This window comes from Saccopteryx leptura, chromosome 5 (genome assembly GCF_036850995.1).
Source record: "Saccopteryx leptura isolate mSacLep1 chromosome 5, mSacLep1_pri_phased_curated, whole genome shotgun sequence".
In the NCBI taxonomy this organism is placed as follows: domain Eukaryota; kingdom Metazoa; phylum Chordata; class Mammalia; order Chiroptera; family Emballonuridae; genus Saccopteryx; species Saccopteryx leptura.
The window spans coordinates 101,675,339-101,690,355 of NC_089507.1; the positions used below are offsets into that span (position 1 = coordinate 101,675,339).

At 40.4% G+C, this 15,017-nt stretch overlaps 1 protein-coding gene across 1 annotated transcript in view; it reads right to left on the bottom strand.

Annotated features, from left to right (window-relative positions):
* Nucleotides 1-496: 496 nt before the first annotated feature.
* LOC136405691 (aldo-keto reductase family 1 member C15-like) overlaps nucleotides 497-15,017 on the bottom strand; it is a 123,351-nt gene continuing 108,830 nt past the window's right edge. Inside the window, exons 2-11 of the mRNA XM_066385172.1 lie at nucleotides 13,488-13,611; nucleotides 13,232-13,370; nucleotides 10,928-11,095; nucleotides 9,942-10,058; nucleotides 8,731-8,808; nucleotides 7,427-7,549; nucleotides 5,814-5,923; nucleotides 4,449-4,614; nucleotides 2,184-2,266; nucleotides 497-705 (exon numbers count right to left, since the gene is read on the bottom strand). Coding sequence (XP_066241269.1) covers nucleotides 663-705; nucleotides 2,184-2,266; nucleotides 4,449-4,614; nucleotides 5,814-5,923; nucleotides 7,427-7,549; nucleotides 8,731-8,808; nucleotides 9,942-10,058; nucleotides 10,928-11,095; nucleotides 13,232-13,318 — 975 coding nt within the window. The 5' untranslated portion in view covers nucleotides 13,319-13,370; nucleotides 13,488-13,611 and the 3' untranslated portion in view covers nucleotides 497-662. The remainder of the gene's footprint in view (nucleotides 706-2,183; nucleotides 2,267-4,448; nucleotides 4,615-5,813; nucleotides 5,924-7,426; nucleotides 7,550-8,730; nucleotides 8,809-9,941; nucleotides 10,059-10,927; nucleotides 11,096-13,231; nucleotides 13,371-13,487; nucleotides 13,612-15,017) is intronic.

Genomic DNA, 15,017 nt, shown 5'->3' on the forward strand with positions numbered 1-15,017 from the left:
GAGGGAGAGAGAGAGGCAGAGAGAGAAGGGGGGAGGAGCTGGAAGCATCAACTCCCATATGTGCCTTGACCAGGCAAGCCCAGGGTTTCAAACTGGCGACCTCAGCATTTCCAGGTCGATGCTTTATCCACTGCGCCACCACAGATCAGGCCAGATGATTATTAAAGTGAATAAATTAATAAGATGCACTGCTTTACAATAGTAAAATATAATATTGAAATTTTTAAACAATATTTGATTGTTTGGAAATATATTTCAGCTAAGTATTAAAAAATATATAGAACTAATAGGTTGAAGATTATTTCAATGTTGTAAATAAAGACACACAAACACAATTTGTATAGAAAAATCATAAAGGAAAATGCATCCAAAGTTTCAGAATGTTTAAATAGACTAAATATACATTATATTTATTCTCTTTCCTTTATTTTTTATTAACTGAATTATCTGTAATTTGTATGTATTATATATTTTAATTATCAGGGAAACAACCATCTTCATTTGGAAGTATTTATTACAACATTTAAAAATATTTCAAAAAAAAGGGGCAAGGTGCCTGGAACTACAGAACTGCTTTTAATCACTTCCACCAAGTGCAGGAATCCTCTCCACACCCTTAGAAGCAAGAGATGCTGGTGGGACTCATGGTGGATAGCTGACGATCAATATTCTTCAGAAAATGGGTAATAAGGGTGATCAGCAGCACTGAAATAGAAAGAGAGATATTTTATTTGCTAACTCGGTCCCAGGCTATCAAAGGGAGGGTTTCTGGGGATGCAGTCAGGATGGACTAAAAACTCTTCAGATTCCAACCACACCCTTCCTTCCACCTCAACACGCAGACATGCAGCTCCTGGTGTATGTGCCCGATTTCCACATTCGTGTGCAGTAGAGCACAGTTAGCCAGAGGATGTAAGTGCTACAGCTAAAAGGTGGTGGTTATTTTGGCCCATGTGTCATTTTTGTCCCTGGATCATCAGAATGCTAATAGTGAAGACTCTGCTGCTCTTTTCAACAAATTCATTTAATAATTCAGGATCCCTCACTTAAAGAATTTCTACTCTCTTGAGGAGATGAGATGTATGCTACCTGACCATACCTGCCAACTTTAATTACTGCTTTCAGAAATTAAGTTGGAATAAGGGGCTGGAGTCGCTAGGGTCAATTAATTTCACAATCCATTTATATTTCAGTTTCATCAAATTACATAACTGAGGAAAAGGAGTTACTGATAAGGATAAAATGCCAGCGGAGAGATACATCTGGAAGACAGAGATAGTGACTTGGGAAAGGAATGTGTAGTTAAGGAAAAATGCCACTGGCCCCTCCAGGAGGAGGTGGAAGCGGGTCCACATTATGACTTTCCCACACTTACCTTCATGGCCCCTCCTCCATAAAAAATATTAACGTTACATTTTATAATTGTGTTAAGACACAAATAAATAGAGTTCAGGCTGGATTCATTATTACATGGTCATTATCAATATAACCATGCTTTTTCCCTGAAATGTTAAAAAGGGCAAAATGTCCTATGGGCCGGTCCTAAGCAACGCTATATCGCAAGTAACTGTTTTCAAGGACAAGAACAAGGCAGTTATTATCAGTAGTGGTCTGATCACCACTAGACCGAAAATTAGAAAACATTGTTTAGAATTAACTTCAATTCCTTCCTTCTCTGGATGTAATTATTGTTCCCCTTCCCTTCCTCATAAACACCCATTGCCTTTGTCTCCCAATCCGAATGTTATTTGGGCTTCTGCTTATATTACTGATTACCAAAACCTACTCTTACTGATCTCAATAGATGATTGTTGCTTCTTACTTTGAATGGGCTTTTATTTTTAGATTAGCACCTTAGAAAGTACAGTGGGCCATAGGAACAGTGCCTTCTGTGTCAAGTGGGTAAGTCACAGCTGGGTGAAGGTATACCAGGCACAGAATTGAGTGAATAAAAGTCTGGAATTCACATGGCAAGAACTTTGGCCATTTACCTATAGTCTCTCCTGGGCCCCATTCACACATCTGTTGGGTGAGAAATTGATCCGAGACTAAACTTCTTTTCTCATGTCTCCAGAAAGCTCTTGTTTTTCTACACCTGAAATAAGCCCTGTTTCCCTGATTTGAAAAAACCAAGTACCCCTGCTAATCTGCCTGCTACAGAAAACAACCTACAAATCACTTACAATGCAAGTTTAATATATCGGTAATTTTTGTTGAGGCTGTCAATGGCTTTCATGTCTTCTGGAGTCAATTCAAAGTCAAAAACCTGAAAAGACAGAAAGAGTTACATACACTATGGAATAGTACTCAGGCAACAACAAAATGGTTGGATCTTGAAAGCATTATATGGAGTGAAATAAGTAAATCAGAAAAACCAAGAACCGCATGATTCCATACATAGGTGGGACATAAAAACGAGACCAAGAGATATTGACAAGAGTGTGATGGTTACGGAAGGTGGGGGCACAAAGAAAACTAGATAGAAGGTGACGTAGGACAATCTGACTTTGGGTGATGGGTATGCAATATAATTGAATGACAGGATAACCTGGACAACTTTTCTTTGAACATATGTACCCTGATTTATTGATTTCACCCCATTAAAATTAATAAAAATTTATTTAAAAAAAAAACACCTCTTCCCAAGGCAGCTATCCTCCACCTGGGAACTGAACACTTTCTGGCTGGACAGAGACAGGAGAACACGGGGGAAGCGTCCCTGTCATCACTTCCGGGTGTACCAGCCTGAGAACTCTCCTCCTGGGTTCTCCACTCCTCCTTTCCCATTCCCTCTCCTTTTTGGCTCCACTTCACAAAAGAAAGACTTCTGCAATTCATCGAATCCAAATCTTTTTATGTGAATTCTTTGCAACAGAAAAAGAAAAAGAAATCTTTTTTGTTATTTTTTTTTAAACAAAGAGATAGTTGGATATTCTGAAAAAATACCTGCTGACTGGACCAAACTTGAGTCTGGTTTCCTCTCCCCCCCCCCACACCCCCTAAAATTAGACGTGGCCTGGAACATAAGCAAGTTTGGAAGGAAGAGCAACCCCCAGTGAAGGCCTCTCCAAGAAGCTGTTGACCTCTAGAAAAGCATTCGCTGGTCAAATATTCAACCACATGCCTGCTCATTCCCTCCCTATCATGTTTACTCCACTATGAAAAAATCTTTCTGATTCATCTACGAGATACTTATAGATTCAACATTTAGGGAGTTCTTTCTTCTGAATAAAGTCTCTCTTACTTAAGTCCAGATTTATTTTTATTTCATGACACAAATTAAATCTTCCCTAAAAAAAAATCAATTAATAGCAAAGAAGACTAATCTTTGATAAAAATATTAAAGGGGGAAGCACATTACTTCATCCAGGGAACAATTTTATAGAAAACTCAGTGTCTCTATCTATCTATATCTATCTAATTATCTATCGATCATCTATTGCTTCATCTTTTATTCATCTTAATAATATACTCCAGAAATAACTTGGTTGTCACAAAGATATATATTAATGTGTTGAGTTGAACTAAAAAAATAATAAAACAAAATAAAAATGGATTTTTTAATTGGCTTGACAATGAGATTTAGATTAGACATTTAGATATTTCCATGAATTGAATGAATAAAACCTACACCTTCAAGATTTTGGAGTAAACACATGATAAATAATGTGCTTTAAATGATATCTTTTGCTAATATTATACTCATGATGAAACTGTTAGCTGTTATTTCAAAATGGGATAGAGTTCACACAGTTTCTCATGAGGTTCACATCAAAATAAGTGAAGATCACTGATTGATCTAAGGGACTAGAAGATACATGAAGGAGAATTTAGGGGAAATTTTTATTCATTCATTTGTCAGTTTATAAACTTATATGTAGCTTCCTACCTGCCAGGAGTTTGCCAGGAAAAAGATGCTAAGAGATGACCCAGAGAGAGTCAAGGCATTTAGGATCTCACTGTCTAGAGAGCACATTGACATAGAAAGAAGTTTAGTTTAATAAGGAGAAAACTCCCTAACACAGCCATGCCGAGTACAATGGTGAACCACAACTCTGCTGGAGTCCCAGTGGTTCAGCAAAGCAGCTAATCCTATTCAGGTTTGATACTGAAATACAAATAGGAGTTCATTATGTAGAGAAGATGAAAGAAAGGAATCAGGGTTGCAAAAGTTCTTTACTGCATGTTAAGACACCTAAAATTGATAAAACAACAGAGATAAAATATACTCAGTGTCACACAACCAGGAAGCAGCAAATCTGCGTTGGAGCCATAAAACATAGCACTGTGAAGCCAGTGTTCTCTCTCCCACTCTTCCAAGCTGCCCTGACAGCACAGGGGGAAATGCATGGGAATAAATGAACATGGGGACATGCTGGAAGGTGAGAGACATGGCCCCCAGTACAGCACCCACTCTTCACTCTGGAGAGACGGTGTCCAGCCTGTACCTGGAAGTTCTCTTTGATTTCCTTCTCATTGAAGCTCTTGGCCAGAACCACCACTCCCCGCTGCCCTTGGTAGCGCAGGGCCACCTGAGCTGCACTTCTGTTGTGTTTCTTAGCAATGGCATTCAAGGTTGGGTCCTCCAGGAGAACAGGGCTATCCTTGTCCACCCTGTGAACAAGATCAGAAAATGGAGATTTGAAGGATGTAGAACTGGAAATGGAGAGTGTGTCCCTATGTCCCCAATTTCCCGGACAATTGAAGAGAAATATTTGTTATGCAATATATCCATTAGTCAACATGTACAGCTAAGATTTATGCATGGCAAGCTTTATAAATTTTATCACAAAATCACTTTTAAAAATATTTTTCGGTGGAATTTGAAGTTGATGGATGCATGCATGAAACAAGAATGAAAGAAAATCGATGACTGAAAGTTCAGTGAGGGCACTTGCTACACTATTGTGTTTGCTTTATTTATGTTTGAAGTTTTCCAAAATTAAATGTTAAAACCTGCCTGACTGGTGGTGGCACAGTGGATGGAGCATAGACTTGGAACACTGAGGTCCCAGGTTTGAAACCCCCAGGTCACCAGCTTAAGCATGGGCTTACAGGCTTGAACATGAGATCATCAACATGATTCCTGGTCTTTGAATTGAGCCCAAAGGTCAGTGGCTTGAGCCCAAGGTCGTTAGCATGAGTAAGAGATTACTGGTTCGGCTGGAGCCGCCTCACCACCCACCCCACTGAAGGCATACACGAGAAGCAATCCATGAACAACTAAAGTGATGCAATTAGGAGATGATGCTTATCATCCTTTTCCCTTCCTATCTGTGTCTCTGTCTCTCATGTGCACACCTAAAAAAAATATTAAAACCTAATTTTAAAAAACTGTTTCATCGGCCCTGGCCGGTTGGCTCAGTGGTAGAGCATCGGCCTGGCGTGCAGAGGTGCTGGGTTCGATTCCCGGCCAGGGCACACAGGAGAGGCGCCCATCTGCTTCTCCACCCCTCCCCCTCTCCTTCCTCTCTGTCTCTCTCTTCCCCTCCCGCAGTCGAGGCTCCATTGGAGCAAAAGATGGCCCGGGCGCTGGGGATGGCTCCTTGGCCTCTGCCCCAGGCGCTAGAGTGGCTCTGGTCTCAGCAGAGCGACGCCCCGGAGGGGCAGAGCATCGCCCTCTGGTGGGCAGAGCGTCGCCCCCTGGTGGGCGTGCCGGGTGGATCCTGGTCGGGCGCAAGAGGGAGTCTGTCTGACTGTCTTGCCCCATTTCCAGCTTCAGAAAAGTACAAAAACAAAACAAAACAACAAAAAAAAACTGTTTCATCACCAATAGAGATGCTGACATAGGTTAGCTCTGATATTCTTCTTACCAGTTTGGGTCTCTTTGGGTCCCCAGGGCACTGTAGGCAACAAGAACAATGTCCTTCGACTTGCAGAATTCCAGGAGTTTGCTCTGGTTGAGGTATGGGTGACATTCCACCTGTGAATTGCCAAGATAAGGAGGTATCAGAATACATGAGCCCCAGGTAAATTTGAAAAGCTTTTGAAGGAATACCCAACATATGCACCATATTTTTTAAGTTGGTCATTTTCTTATGCATCTTCTGAAAAACCTTCAAATGCTATTGGTCTTCAGAAATAATAAAACACTTTTCTTGTTAATTTTTGTTGGTGTTTAAAATAATTAAAGACAGGCATAATGTTGTGACATCTACTTGTGCTTTTCTACATAAAAAAACCACATTCCTTAGAAAAATGGCTGATTTCAGTACTGGGCAAAAAAGCTGCAAATTGACCTGAAACATTTTACATTTTAGAAAACTAAGAAGACAGAAAGAACACTGAGGGATGTCATCTGAAGAGGCATCTTCTGATTATAATGGTGATAATTTGAACATGAAAAGAAAGTAACTACATTTGTTGAAATTCAAGAATTCACAATAACGTATATGTGATCCTCAAGTTTTTAGATGTAACTCCAATTTATAAGAAAAACAAGACGGTAATGTGTTCAATTGTATCCGAGGGATCCATCAGTGAAGCCAATTGTGAGGAAAAGTTTAAAAGAAAAAATGTCTAGTTTCTCTCCCAAATGAATTGAGAGAAGGAGAGAGAGAGGAGGAAGGAGTGAGAAATATATTTTAACATATTATGAGTTATTTTCTACAAATAGATTCCTAAAAGTAAATAACTAAGATGAAGAATATAAATATTTAAATGGTTTCTTGCATAATTTTCAAACACTTTTGAAAAAAGGGATATACAACCTTACAACAACATAGTGCTTGAGCATTAGCAACATTGTTATTTAAAAAAAAAAAAAAACATATTTCTTTTCATTATGATTTATCCACTTCCTCACTTTGCACTGCTTTGCTTTTACCCGGCCTTCTCCCTTACCATTCTGAACCTGATCCTGAGAGGATTTCCAGGAACTCCACCTCATAAAACCCCACACCCTTTTCATCCCTAGGTCAACTGGCTGTCCCCAGCAGGATTCACCCATGGCTCACACACCTTTTCATGTGTCTTCTTTTGATTTCCTAACACTACATGCTCCTCATTTTCTTCCTCCCTGTCTGCCAAGTTCTACTCAACCCCCTAACCAGAGCCTTAAATGTTGACTTTCCAACCCCTTCCCATTCATTCTTTTAACTTCCCTAGGAAAGGGAATCCATTTCAATGAGTTTAATTGCCACCCATAAAGCAAGGACTCCCAAACATGTACCTCTAGCACTGACTGCCTGTCTGAGCTTCAGACCAACACTACTACCTGCCAACTTAGCCTCTCTACCTCAATATCTCCTGGGAAGCTCAAACCCATCTCAGAATAAATGCAGACAGAATCTTCCCATTCCACTCAACCTGTTCCTTCTCTGAAATTTCCAATTGCAATGAAAGGAATAATCATTTATGCAGCTGACATCAAGAAAGAGAATGTGAAGAGCAGAAAGCAAAGAAGTTTCCATGGGCACAGGCTCACTTGGTTGCAGACGGGCTTGTACTTGAGCCCTGGCTTGTTCAGGATCATCTCCAGCAGTTTGCGATTGAAATTGGACACCCCGATGGACTTGGTTAACCCTGCATCCTTACACTTCTCCAGGACCTGGGGAGAAAGGACATGCGTGGCAAACCTTTAGTGAAGTATAGCTTTTCCATTTGACAGTGAACTTTTCAGAAACTGGAAATCTATCTTAACATACATAACAACTTATCTAAGCCAAACAGTTTTATCACTTGGGTATATCATTTCCTACAGTACGTTATTGCTATGTACACATAGCTCATGTCCTTGAATCTGTGACAGGCACACCCAGGGCAATAAATAGACATTAAGATAATTTTAAGTTGTGCTCAGCTCCCTGCCCCCATCCATGGTGCCTATTTTGCTGTTAGGCACTTAATAGTTTCCTAACAAATGGTGTCATAGGCAAGGGCACAGGGAAACTCTTAGATTTTCTACTGCTAAAAGATTTTTTTGCTTTTTTCTTAGAAAGGTGAAACAAGTGAATAGAATAGGGTGTAGAAAGGTAGGGTTCACTCTCTTCCTGATAAGGGGAAAGCAGCTTCCCCTTCTCTGGTGTGTTTATCTGTCTTGGGGTAGAGCTGTAATTAATTCCTCTAGAGTTTGCTTCTGACGATGCCCTTATTAAGGCTTACAGACTCAACCTGATCAGTGCAGCAAAGAAACCCTTCTTACAGCCACAGAAGTTTACATTAAAAATAGACCTTAGTGGCCCTGGCCGGTTGGTTCAGCGGCGGAGCATCGGCCCGGCATGTGGAAGTCCCAGGTTCGATCACTGGTCAGGGCACAAAGGAGAAGCACCCATTTGCTTCTCTACCTTTCCCCCTCTCCTTCCTCTCTGTCTCTCTCTTTCCCTCCTTCAACCAAGGCTCCATTGGAGCAAAGTTGGCCCAGCTGCTGAGGATGTTTACATGGCCTCCACCTTAGGCACTAGAATGGCTTTTGTTGCAACAGAGCAAAAACCCAGATGGGCATAGTATCGCTCCCTTGTGGGCATGCTGGATGGATCCTGGTCAAACACATGTGGGAGTCTGTCAGACTGCCTCCCCGCTTCTAACTTTGAAAAAATACAAAAAATAAAAAAAATAGACCTTAACTATGATCTTATTCCACTCCCTGGCTTTATAGAATTGAGCACAGGTACAGAGGAGTTCAGTGACATGAGAGCAGAAAGCAAATGGGGTGACAACCCATTTCATCTAACCCTTGTGCACTGATGTCTACCTTGTCACAGTGCCTTTGGTGGCAGTCGCAAAACTTACCTCCCATGTATCACGCAGGTCCACAGTCTCTAAAATAACCTTCCCACTGGCATCCTTTGGTAAAAGCTCCTCTCCAGGCTATAATACAGAGGGAAGAGAGGATGAAGAAGAAGGATAGTTTTTTTATATAATGTTTTTTTACTTTTTTAAATTTATTCATTTTAGAGAGGAGAGAAAAAGGGAGGGAGAGAGAGTCAGAGAGGGAAAGAGAGGAGAGAATGAGACAGAGAGTGAAAGTGGGAGGAGCTGGAAGCATCAACTCCCATATGTGCCTTGACCAGGCAAGCCCAGGGTTTCAAACCGGCGACCTCAGCATTTCCAGGTCAACGCTTTATCCACTGCGCCCCCACAGGCCGAAGAAGAATATTTTAAAAGAATGTTCTTCCTGGTGCCGAGGTAGTTGATAATAGAAACTACAAGAGAGAGAGAGAGCGATTTGTAAGAGAATACATTAGGCGAAAGGAAGATCAGAATCACCTGAGAGACTATAGCAAAGTCCTTGGCCTCAAGCACATCCACACTCTTACCCACACATTCCCCAAAAAAACTTCACTAAGAACGAGTTCTCCTAAAGTCAGAATTGATTTTGTTTCACAAGGACAGGCTGGTTTGGCTGATGGGACATTCCCTTACTAGTAAGAATATGTTTTAGTCTCAATTGATGATAAACCAATTCAGAGAGAGTGAGAACACTAGATGTGCTCAGCAAATGTCCACTGGGATAGGAGGCTGGACAAGCAATGTCCAGAGTAGCCTATTTGTGCAATATGGTCCACCCCAAGAAGCTTCTCTCTTGACTGGGTGGAAAGGTTCATGTACAAGAGACTCTCTTCTTAAAGACATGTGGACTTTCCATTCTGTCTCTTACTATCTTTTGTAACTCAGGGTTCTTGAGGACCCTCATCACTAAAGCATTACAGACAGAAACACATCACCTAGACATGAGGGCAGTGTTCTGAACGCTTTGAAGTGGAGGCAGTGAGCTCATTGAATTTCTATCTTTCTGAAGACTATAGGATAAGAATAAAATGTCTTGATAGTGAGGTGACAAAACTGTCAATAAGAGTCGTAAATCTTTTAGCAGTTCTATCCAACACACTCACATCTACCTCTCACAGGAAAATCTCCCAAAATCTAGCTGGAGTGAGATAATGGAGGTGCAACAGCAGTTGTGAATATTCTTGATACTAACAAGGAAAACTAAAGCTGACCTTCATAGCCATTGGCACATGAATTATGAAGAGATCTACATAGTCCAGTTGAAGTTTCTTCAGTGATCTTTCCAGGGCCTGTCGAACCAATTCTGGTCGAAAGAAAGTAGACCAAAGCTACAGTAACCAAAAGAAACAAATAAACAAAAAATCGCTTATGATTCACACATTTGGGAACCAAAATAAACATCCTAGTTAAGAGACAGTGCTGGTCTCAGAGAAAGAAGTTCTGGAGCTAAATTTATGTTACTTAGTACAAATGAGGCTCTTAGTATAAATGAGAACACTGAGATTTATTTGAGTGATTGTAAGAATACTGTGAAGAAAACTTCACTGGGCCAGGAAAAGCAACCTAACTGTTTCAGGGATTAGAAAACTCATGTCTGAAAAGAGAGTCAAGGAATGCCAGGCAAAGGGAAGTAGAATCTACTGCACTACATAATAAATGCCTGGAAACAGGGCTGCTGAAAGGTCCACATTCTGGAAACAAGTCATCATTGATGGGGACACACACAGGACCATTCAGCAATTTTTATGTTGGAAGCAGGGTTTTACACAGAAGGAAATTGTTACAAAATTTGGTAAATCAGTGCTGCTTTGGGAACAGTATTTTTTAGTGTGGCCCGTCTCTTGGATAATGTGTCAACCTCACTTGGATATGTCCTGAGAGAATTTTCTGCAGAATGAAAGGCGTGGACCACTCTATAGTGGCTTGGTCAATTCACACAGCAGAGAAAAATTGTAAGCATCTTTATTTGTGCATGTGTTACAGGTGAATGCTGGCCTGTGTTTGGAAACGCTGAGCAACTATGTCCCACCCTTAACACAATCCAGAGAAGAGCCATTCTTTTCTGCTTTGTGTTCTTATATAATGGACTTTTACAATGTTAAGAGGTAAATAAATAATTCAATTCAAGACCAAAGTTTGTTTTTTCAAAATAACTCATCTGCTCTGACAGTGACTTCTTGTCACTCGCCCACAGCACCTTGGTGGTGTAGAATATGTCCTCTCTCTTCACTGTGCCATCTGCAATCTTCTCTCGGATAGCCTTGCCGACCTCCTCCTCATTTTCATAAAAGTATGCTGCATCGATGTGACGGAAACCTACATCAATTGCCACTTTGGTGGCCTCAGTAGCCTTGCTCTTAGGAACCTGTAACATATGAATAAGGAGGGTTGACAATTGGCCTGAATCAAAGAGAAGCAATTTATTTCCTTTAGAGCATGTTCACCTGCTGTTCTACATGTATCCTGTTCCCCTTTTTGATGGGGCAAGACTTGGTAACAAACCTGTATTCCGGGGCATGGATTAAACCTCAATATAACCTCTAATTTAAAATAAATTAGTGAAAATGGCTTCTCCATGCAATCTGGACAATCAAGCCATTCAATACAGAATTTGTTCAACAAGCCCAAGAATACATTAGCATTCAGCACAATCTCTCATTCTCACTCTCAATTTCCCACATGGAGAATTCATGTTGCCTACTGGCAGAACTATAGGATCTTCCAGCTTAAAGAACATGGTTCCCCGTGGCGAAAAACTTAATTAGGTAACACAGAAAGGATTCCACGTAAAGCAATGCCATGGCTTCTCCCCAGTCCTTCAGAGTCCATATACCAGGATATGCTGAGTTTGAAAAGAAATGACTATAAGAACAGTGGTCATTAATCCTGCTTTTCAGAAGAAGCATGGCCCCTATAAAATGGTGCTAGGGAGGAGCACGTCTAGAGTTCAGGAAAGTCACTACAGCAGCTCTTGGTGCTTCCATGCCTGACAATAACCATGAAAGAACAATGTTACCATTTACCACCAGGTGTGGTAACCAGGTGCTCAGACCTGGTAGTGAATACCCCATTAGACAAGCAGCTTAGGCCAACAGAGCATGACTGGGATCTAGAATGGCTGGCACAGTGGGCAAGGAAAATTATAATGGCCTTGGACCCAACTGGAGCTAGTCTTGGTTTGTTGTTGTTATTGTATACATACACAGACAGATTATTTAATGACAAGATAATGAATATTTTTTAATGTTGCTTCAACTTTTAAATTAATTCCCATTTTTTCACAGGAAAATATTAAAACCCCTCTGCCTGAAGTACATTCTCTCCACATCAGGCAATGAAGGCCTGGCCAGGTTGTTCAAAGGATAAAGCATCAAATCTGTACAGCAGGGGCTGCAGGTTCAAATTTTGGTCAGGGCACATGAGAGAAGCAATCAATGAGTACACAACTAAATGGAACAACCATGCGAAACAACAAGTTGATGGTTCTCTCTCTCTCTCTCTCTCTCAATCTTCTCCCCCTCTTTCTCAAATTAATGGAAAAATTAAAATAAGTAAATAAATAAATAAATGCTTAACCCTTGTAATAACAGTGGCTTGTTATATAACAGAGATTTTAATGACAAATTCTCTAGCAAATACATTCAACCCCACTACCTCACAAAAAGAACCATGTTAGCTGTCCTCTCCTCCTGGGCCCCCTGCCCATCAGTTCTCAGATAGAGCAGAATACACTGACCAAGGAGCAGATGTGTCCAAGGAGAGCTTCCAAGCTTATATTCAAAACAAGAGAGAAATAAGATGAATCATAGTACTTACCTGGGCTAGCTGTTGCTGAATTGAAGAAAATAATGTAGGTAAAGTATTTGAAATATATGGTAAGCATTCTATATACATTAAGTTACCAAAAAATAACAGTAATATTGATAATAATAGATATAATCCACCCACAGAAGTATCATGTCTGACTCCCCAGATTCAACAGCTTATCATTCCATTTATTTTATTTATTTTTTAACAGAGACAAGAGAGAGAGAGACATGAGACATGAACAGATAAAGAAAAACAGGAAAGGAGAGACTCATCTCTTTGCATAAATTCTTTGTTTCAGCTCCTTAGGAGGTTATAGCAGAGCGAGTGACCACTTCCTCAAGCCAGAGACCTTGGGCTTTTAGCCAGTGACTTCTGGACAGAACAAGTGACCCATTGCTCAAGCCAGTGACCTTTGAGCTCAAGCCAGTGATGATAAGGCTATAATCTCATGCTCAAGCCAGTACCCCTGCTCAAGCTGTATGAACACCGGAGTTTCAAACCCGATTCCTATGTGTCCCAGTACAGCACTTTATCCACTGCACCACTGACTGGTCAGGCTCATCATTTCATTTAGTACAAAATCAAAGGTGGTAAAATGGAGGCCTCACGAATCCTTCCAAATCACCCATTATGTACTAGGCCCTTCTAAGTCTGTTTGAATCCTACTCCTGGTCCCCTGAGTTTCACTTACACCATCAAAAGCAGCAGTGCCAAGTCCAAGCACTGGCATGAAGTGCCCATCATTCAATTTCACAGAACGACTACGTTTGGGGTTCATCACTGTTTACAGTCCTGGTGAAGCTGACTCTGTCTTTCCGTTCTTTTCTGGACTGCAATAGAAATAGAAGACAAGGCTCCAGCATTTTTTATTTATGCCAATCACAAGCAAGGCGGTGCTGGGATGGCAGCTGTCCAGGGTTATGTAATGAAATGAACTATACACTGACTTCCTTGTTCTTCTTCCAGCTCCCTGCAGGCAGAGTTCACACAGCTCCCAGGAACAGTGTACAGAAATGTCATGCATATTAGAGGAGTTAGCATGTTCTCTCTGGCATTGCTCACCCTGAATTCCTAAGTTAAAAAAGAAATAGGTAAATAACCATGTCAAGTTGTCTGTGATAATCACAGCAAACTTACTCCACAAGATGCAAAATAGTCATTAGATTAGTCATTTTTAAACACTAAGTCTACTATAGTACTTGAGTTGTTTTTACTCTTCATGGGGTTAAAATGCCATTTTTAAAAAAGATACTATTCAGAATTTCCTGAACAGAGAGAGCTCCATGGTTGGTCCCAAGCTCACATATAACAAAATTCCCTAAAAACCCACAACATCTAGTTTCATTATCTTTTCCCCCTGAATCAAGACTTCATTCCATCCTCTGATTCTGTATCTTGTTTCTTGAATAATTTTGACAAGACAAAAATAGCCAGAAATCTAGGATGAATTTCAGTAGTTCTGCTTTCTTTCAGCTACGCCTCCTCCTGAAACAGCCTACTCAAGTCGCCCCTCATGCGCGTCAACGTTATGAATTCTGACTCACCCTAAAAGTCTGTGCTCCTGTCCACATCTTATATGTTCTCACTGGAGGGGTAATCACTCTTGTGTGCCCTCACATGGTGACAGCATCAATTAATGTAGTTCAAAAAGACATATTAGTGAGATTATACTCTCAACTAATCAGGAATTTCTGCTAGATAGTAAAACACCTAAATGTTGCTTTGTTTAATGTTACCATTAGGCCGTGTTTCCCCATCCTGTATTCATTTGTGTAGTTGCTGTGTTGCAGCCAACCACAAGATGTATCATTAGTTTTCATCTTATTTTCAACCCATTCTTCTGGCTGGTCATGGTCAAAATTCTGATTCCATTATTCCATGTATTTAGTATTTATCACAACTATTAATTTGATGAGTATGCTTTTTATATTTTTGTTGTAAAATAAGGGCTAAATCTCATGTCAGATCCTAAGAAAATTCTCACATTTTATATTAATGGCCTTGAGTACATCATTCCACAGGTTATAAATTTGTCTAATACCCCCTGCAATAATTACCGGTATTTCACACTAAACGTCTTGTTCAAATGCAGAGACACGATTTTTTTTCTTACTTCCTGGTTCAGCAGCCCATGAACTTTGTTAGTGAGAAATAATGGCTCGATTTCTTCCTTAGTCAAGTCATACTAGGCAACCAGGCTCTCTGCTTCTCTTTTTAAAAACTCATAAAACCTGCATTTAAACATTATCCTAAAACATTTCTAGAGGTTGATATCATGCCTGACAGCATATGGTTTTCAGAATCTATCTTCCCTTTCCAACTGGGAATATATTTAGTGGTTACTTCTGATACTTCTATTTTTGAAGGGTTCTCAAAGGTTACCAATCTGAGAGGATGCTCTCATTGAGCTCATGGTCAATTAGGGGAGCAGTGGGCACTTCCAGATGGCCTCAGTGGTACCTGCCTCCCTATATTCA